The sequence below is a fragment of the Lissotriton vulgaris genome, unplaced genomic scaffold (genome assembly GCF_964263255.1).
Source record: "Lissotriton vulgaris unplaced genomic scaffold, aLisVul1.2 SCAFFOLD_1615, whole genome shotgun sequence".
Lineage (NCBI taxonomy): Eukaryota > Metazoa > Chordata > Amphibia > Caudata > Salamandridae > Lissotriton > Lissotriton vulgaris.
This window is the reverse complement of record NW_028249168.1, coordinates 148,715-156,326: the sequence shown is the minus strand read 5'-3', so window position 1 is coordinate 156,326 and position 7,612 is coordinate 148,715. Positions and strand designations below refer to the sequence as shown.

Below are 7,612 nucleotides of genomic sequence, written 5' to 3'. Positions count from 1 at the left end.
GTGTGCTGTAGAATGCAGCACTCTTTGAAAGAGGAAACAAGCATTTACAATGCAATGGTTTCGCCTTTGGAAAAGTTAGAGCTTTTGGCATTGCTCATGACATTTCTTTTTTTTTTTACTTATAAATAAATGGCATTGTTATTTACATTGCCAACAGCTCTCACAGCCCACACAGCTCTCACAGCCCACACAGCTCTCACAGCCCACACAGCCCACACAGTCCACACAGCCCACACAGTCCACACAGCCCACACAGGCCACACAGCTCTCACAGCCCACAGAGCTCTCACAGCCCACACAGCTCTCACAGCCCACACAGCTCTCACAGCTGTCACAGCCCACGCAGCTCTCACAGCCCACGCAGCTCTCACAGCCCACACAGCTCTCACACCCACACAGCTCTCACAGCCCACACAGCTCTCACAGCCCACACAGCCCTCACAGCCCACACAGCTCTCACAGCCCACACAGCTCTCACAGCCCACACAGCTCTCACAGCCCACACAGCCCACACAGCTCACAGCCCACACAGCTCTCACAGCTCTCACAGCCCACACGGCCCACACGGCCCTCACAGCTCTCACAGCCCACACAGCTCACAGCTCACAGCCCACACAGCTCTCACAGCCAACACAGCTCTCACAGCTCTTATAGCCCACACTATGCTGCTGTCTCTAAGAGAAGCACTTCCCAAATTCAAAACAGATCTCAGTTTCAGAGATTCATTCCCCAAATGCAACTACAGACATGTGCTTTCCCAAGGAAATATACTGCAAAAATAAAACAAGCATTTACAAGTGGGGCCGGAGACACGGACAGCGGGAGGGGGGGCAGGAACGGGCACACGGAGAGCGGGAGGGGGGGCGGGAACAGGCACAATCAAAAGGCAGAAGGCAAGAAAAAACAAAACAAAGTTGTATCTGTTGTTTTGGTGCAGGCTAGAACCCACTTGCATGAGCTAGCTGCACAAAGGCGGAGTCTCATTTCAGGCCTGGAGGGACTCCCTGCACAGGGAGGGAGACTGGGGACAGGCCTGAAGGGACTCACTGCACACAGAGGGAGACTGAGGACAGGCCTGGAGGGACTCACTGCACACAGAGGGAGACTGAGGACAAGCATGGGGGGACTCACTGCACACAGAGGGAGACTGAGGACAAGTCTTGAGGGACTCACTGCACAGAGAAGGAGACTGAGGACAAGTCTTGAGGGACTCACTGCACAGAGAGGGAGACTGAGGACAAGCATGGGGGTGACTCACTGCACACAAAGCGAGACTGAGGACAAGTCTTGAGGGACTCACTGCACAGAGAGGGAGACTGAAGACAAGCCTGGAGGGACTCACTGCACACAGAGGGAGACTGAGGACAAGCCTGAAGAGAATCACTGCACACAGAGGGAGACTGAGGACAGGCCTGGAGGGACTCACTGCACACAGAGGGAGACTGAGGACAAGCCAGGAGGGACTCACTGCACACAGAGGGAGACTGAGGACAAGCCTGGAGGTTTAGAAATGGTTAGAAACTGCGCAGAGTATCTCTCTCGGACTTCTGTGTAACTGGAGCTTCGCAAAAAATGGGCAACATAGGAAAGCAAACATTAGCAAAGCCAATCCATCTAGCGTTGGGTTCCAGGCTTTGGGTTTGGTTAATAGTTGTTCTGTATTGCCATCGATTGCATAAAACGCCGCTGTGGAAGTTGCCAGGCCTTCACTAATATTTAAAAAAAATATAAACACGCATTTTTTCTCGAAACAAACACAGTGTCAAAGTGGCCCCTGAGGGGGTGCTACTTTGTGTGTGGATGTGTTCATTTTGACAGGGTTTGCTTTTGCCCTCGCTCAGGATGCAGTAAGCCAATGGCTGAAGTGGACTGGGACAGGGGGTTCAAAGCAGCGAGCAGAAGAGAAGTGTGAATGGCACAACAGCAGACCAATGGGTGAAGAGGGCTGCCTGAACGCCCTATAAGTAAGAGCGAAATATATGATATTACTAGAACGAGAAGATCTTGGTTCACACCACACCTGAAAAACAAACAATAGATGAGGCTTCCTCAAATATGGTAGTCCAAAATCGTCGCAATGTATCCTCTTCCGACGACCTGCAACTACTACAATTGATGTGCCCTACAGAGACGTGTCAGCAACGACCCTTGCACTGCAAACGAAACCCTGCTAGCTGCACGATTAATGCACGCGCTCAGCGTACTCTAAATGCGGAGTACACTCTTGTACTCACTCGCTGCACTGTACACCCCCTCCGGCACTCCTCAATTGCACTTTACTACATCACCGGAGCACAAGAGATGCCTGCTGCGTTCGAAAATCATGCACCCGTGCTGCACTTTACATACTGCACCCTCAAACATTATTTGTTGCACTTTAAATGGACGCACTGTCCCTCTGGGTGAGGACCTGGCTCCCTTCTCATAGCACTTTACTCGAATACACCCTTCTGCGCTTAAGGGCACCTATGTCAGCTGCGCGTGATTCAGTAACGTATTTAAACGTACACCCTGCAGCACGTTCAAAGCACATTACTCATTTGATTTTCACTTTAAATTCACACACTAATTCAATTTAAGCTCGTGCACAATCACTGGACTTTAAATCCATATACCCAGGTCATTTTGTGTGTACAGATGTCGCCTACACTTTAACTCATTCCAACCGTAAATACTATACTAGACAACACCGCTGCACTTCGGATGAACACGTTAGCACACATTACGCGGTACGCTTATAGTGTGAAGCTGAAGTGCAGGGAATCCCTTTCTTTCCACTGCACTTTAAAGGACATTTTTTCGACTAAAATCTCCTAAACGTTCCCGTGGCATTTCGAGATCACACCCATCTGCACTTTGCTATTTATTAATAGGTTACCGAATGCATTTAAGGATTAACCGCCCCAACTTTTTTATCAGCTCCACTTTCACTTATTTATTTCCCCTCTTCATTTTTTTTTGGGGGGGGGGGGGGCCTAACGGCCAAAACTGTCGACTTTGAATCTGAAGAACCGTGTTGGAATCTCAGCGTTGGCACAGCGTCCAGTGATTCTGGGCAAAACACTCACTCTCCCTGTAGCTATAAAAAATGAATGTGTCCTTGACTGTGTAATGTAGCTGGTGCTCATGTAAAGCGCTCCGATACCTTCAGGTCGAGTTCATGCTTTATAAACCTGCAACAAAAAACAGTTCTTGCAGCGAGACTTTGGACACCACTTGTCTGCTATGCAGGGAATACAAGCTTCAGGTCACACTCAACATCCAGACCCTCTCCACGTTACATTTTACATTGCACTTTCAATGACTATCCCCGCCCAATGCACTTCACAGCGGTAGGTACGGGTGGCACTTTGAAGGGATATACCCGGGACCTCCACAGAGCTTTGCACTGGTGGTTACAGGCGGCACTGAATGGACATCGCCGCACAACCCTCCAACCCCAAAGACACAGCACTTCACTCCAGTAGTTATGGCGGCACTTTGAATATTGCTGCTGTTAAAGCTTTGACTCCGCCCTTCAGACCTGAACTTTGACGTCACACTCCACTCCACAGCACTCGGGTCGTGCTCACTTTACTTCTCCCGAATTATAATTACAAGAAAAAGACGGCGCAGCCGACAACACCAATAAAACCCCACAAAGGAAGCAGTAAATCAAAGGCTCCGACCCAAGTGAAAATCTGACCTGGAGGCGCTTAGAACCCCATCTGACCCACCCTAAATGACACAAACAGAAAATGATTCACTGCAACAACAAAAGCATTTTAAAAACAAAAATAAAGCAATGCCGAGATAACAGACAAACGGAAAGGGAATATCAGCGTATTTAAGAAAGACAACTGAAAAATTAATTTCGGAAAAGACAACTAGTGACTCAAGCGCTCACGCGCGTGTTCACCCGAAACACAAACATACCCTGTCTCCGTTTCCAAGCCTCTCTACACCCCCCTCCCCACCCCCCTACACTGCTCAGCTTATCTTCCTCTCCTCTGTGCCTCCGTCCCTCACTGCCTCTCTCCCTGTCTTCTTTCGGCCCCCGCTCTCTTTTCGTTCACCTTTCTCCCTCATTTTCGACATCTCAAACTTTCCCACTTCTCCTCTCCCTTTCGCCCCCTCTCTCTAGGACGTGAAATGGGCAGTCTGACCTCAGTAAGGCGCGTGCCATCCTCAGCGGTCTTCTCTCCGGTTGTCCAGGGTCACACAGGGCGTGCTGCAGATCTCTCCGGGTGCCCAGGGTCACACAGGGTGTGCTGCAGATGCGGCTCTCCCCGGGTGCCCAGGGTCGCACAGGGCGTGCTGCTGATGCAGTTCTCTCCGGGTGCCCAGGGTCACACAGGGCGTGCTGCAGATGTGGCTGTCTCCGGGTGCCCAGGGTCACACAGGGCGTGCTGCGGATTTCTCCGGGTGTCCAGGGTCACACAGGGCGTGCTGCAGATGTGGATCCCTGAGTGCCGGCGCCGCCTGCGCTCCCTGCAGTCCGTCTCGTCTCTGGCTGCCGCATTTGGCAACCCCCGGCCGCGCTCCTTCCTGCCTTGAATACCGCGCCCTCATTATTCAGGGCTCTGTCATTAGCACCCGTCCCCGCTGCCGGAATTATGAATGAAAAGCCTTGTTGTCCTTTACAAATAAACCAGGCTCCCTCAGTCAGTCAAATTCAAATGGAAGTGACTGCCAGACAAAGCAGCCCCATGACGGACAGTGCTCTCAGCAAGGGATCAATACACACAGGAAGTTTCCCGCTGCACAATGCAGATAGCAGCGTCGTGCTCACTTCCAACGGGGAGCGCAGGGAGTGTTTGCTGGCACTTTAAAAAAAAATCCTTAAGATGCTATAAAGCCGCTGAGGTATAAAATGGAAAGTGCTTAGCCTGCCTGTACAAAAATATCTCACAGCGCGGCGGAGGAAGTCACGGACGCCGGGCACTGTAAATCTCCGGGAGTTTAGCTTGTTTGTTTACACCATGACGATGATCTAAAAAGGTGAGTGTGATAGAGGGGGAATCTGCGGGCGCGCCACCGTCCCTCCCACTCGCCACACACCACCCAGCAGATCACCAAACCAAAGTGATAAATCCAGCCCCTCCCTCCGTTCGCCCCCACCGCCGCTGCAAGCAGATTCCATGCTTTTCGCAAAGATTTAACCTCAGCTTCTCGACTTGAAGGCGTCAGGGCAGGGGCCGGCTCAACTGTGTGTGCACTTTGCGCTTTTTGTGGCCGCCACAATGCTGCGCATAATGCCCGAAAATCCATCTTTAACATCTCGACGTGTGGGTAGTCAGGCTGGGCCCTGAGAAGGCCAGGCGTGCCAGGGGGGACAAAGGGTCGCAGAGGCAAAGACTACAGGGGGGCAGGAAAGGCACGGACAGCGGAGGGAGGGGGCGGGAACGGCACACGGACAGCGGGAGGGGGGGCGGGAACGGCGCACGGACAGCGGGAAGGGGGGGCAGGAACGGGCACTCACCTGGACTTCTTCCGGCGGCGGTCGGCCTGGAATGAAGAAAAGAAACATAAAAAACACGCCCACCGCCGAGATGACGAGCACAGAGGGGCGGAGAGGGAAAAAATTGCAGAAACGCCCACGGATCTGGTCCGGCCATGACGGACAGATCTCTGTTCCAATGGCTAGCCTCCATTTATGGAGCTAGCCAATGGAACAGAGGGCGGGACTAAGCTTCACACTGTAGGGACATAAGATTTCTCCTGGGCGGAGCTAGGAGCTCCGGCCCCAGGCGAAACCTAAAACTAGGTGAAATTAAAACATTTCTCCTCGTTGCGCCTCCCACGGCGTAGCATTGACACACATTTCCAGATGTACGATTCCTCGTTAATCTGGAAATGTGTCTCATTCCATGGGTGTTGCGTGGGAACACCCACAGCAATACCCATGGAACGCCCCTTCCACGCAAAGTGCTCCGTGTGAAGGGGACATATTTACAAGGAGAGGAAAAGTCACGCAGGGTGGCTTTTCCTCTCCTTGTAAATATGGAGAAGTGAAATGCGCCTCCAGTACTTCACAAAAAGTGACGTTCTGGTGGTACAAGGGGTTTGTAAATCTGCCCCATAGTCTCTTCATTGTCTTTTTCTCATGTTTCTTCAAAGTATATACGAACAACTTGTGCACTTCAGTCATTTCTCTCAAAAGGTGTCCAAATTGGTTTTATGTGTCGACTAAGGGATTCGGCAGTTTTTATGCTTCGTCAGTGCTAATAAGGAGCGGCCTTTTGCCACCAACAGAATTCTGTGACCTGATTTTTTTTGCGACAGTGGAAGGGTTAGGGAATGGCGGGCAAGGGGCCCGAGGTCTGGGGAGCAACAGGTAGCCACCTGGGGTAGGTTTGCACAAGAGACGAATTTACATTTCAGTTGTTTTAGCTCCTATATGCATTACATACAGAATGTAGTTTGTAATTGTTTGCTACTTTTCCCAGCACTGGCAAAGTCCATAGGACTACCTTTAATGTGCTTAACCGCATTTGTGTCTACGCACTACACATTGCACACAGACAGCGTCTGCGAATGCCCATGATTATTTATTTATTGCAGTTTTATATAGAGCGAACTTGACCTGAAGGTACCAGAGCACCAGTTGTTAGTAAAGATCGACGTATACATTTGCCAAAGCTTGTATCTAAAGGAAAGCAGCAATCTTTGCTGAGGTTTTTGCGTCGCGTTCTAAGCAAGGATAGATACCAGCCCGGTTTGCCTCTGCCTGTAGGGGTCTTTCATTCCTCTCCCCCCACCCACCCATGAAGGAGGAGCCCATGGGGCGGTGGGGTGCGCGGTCACTTCCCAGCTCTGGATAGGCCCACGCTGCACCAATCACAGACAATACAGTTTGACGGCAACTTCCTTTTAACTAAAAACTCAAATTTGAGGTTTTCAGTGCGGGTCTGGGGAGGGACACGTGTCTCTGCAGCCGAGTGCAGGATGGCCAGGTCGGGGCATCCCCTCTCCTCGCTGCTTCGGTCCCTGGCCGGCCTCTGCCTCCTCCTGGCCGCCCTCTCCGCCGCGGGGCCCGTCAGCCCGCAGAGGAGCCTGGTGTGGGGACCAGGGCTGCGGGCGGACATCGTCCTGCCCGTCAGGTACTTCTTCATCCAGGCCGTGAGCCCCGCGGGACAGAACCTGACGAGCTCGCCCTCAGGTACCGAGCCGCGCGCACGCCCCTTTGTGACGCTGCTTGTCTTATAGCGCTGGTAGGACGCCGCTTGTCTTAAAGCGCTGTCCAGTTTGTAGTGTTTCTGCACACAACCCTGCCGGGACAGGCATCTGTGCTGAGCCGCCTCTTTCCAATCACAGGGGTGAAACTCCGCCCCAAACCCCGCCTAGAGTCTCCCAGGAGAGCATCTGGGCGCATAGAAAGCGGAAATCAGATTTTGTCTTTTACTGTGTCGTTGTGTTGTAGTTAACACCCATCTCCCTTCGAAATTTATATTGGATTCATGGGTACAGCGCTGCGAAACCACATTGACGGCAATACTGCGCTTTACTAACCGGCGCTAGCATATCATTTACGTTTTTATTCCGGAGGGGTGGGGTGATTTTCTCCTTTGGGAGAAACTTTAATCGGTCCTCTGCAATTGTCATTTATTCTTCTAAATGGCTCTCTGCAGGA

At 51.7% G+C, this 7,612-nt stretch overlaps 1 protein-coding gene across 1 annotated transcript in view; it reads left to right on the top strand.

Annotated features, from left to right (window-relative positions):
• Window positions 1–6,870: 6,870 nt before the first annotated feature.
• Window positions 6,871–7,612, top strand: part of LOC147663682 (protein O-glucosyltransferase 3-like) — a 107,632-nt gene continuing 106,890 nt past the window's right edge. Inside the window, exon 1 of the mRNA XM_086950266.1 lies at window positions 6,871–7,141. Within this exon, the coding sequence (XP_086806392.1) occupies window positions 6,928–7,141 (214 nt within the window). The 5' untranslated portion in view covers window positions 6,871–6,927. The remainder of the gene's footprint in view (window positions 7,142–7,612) is intronic.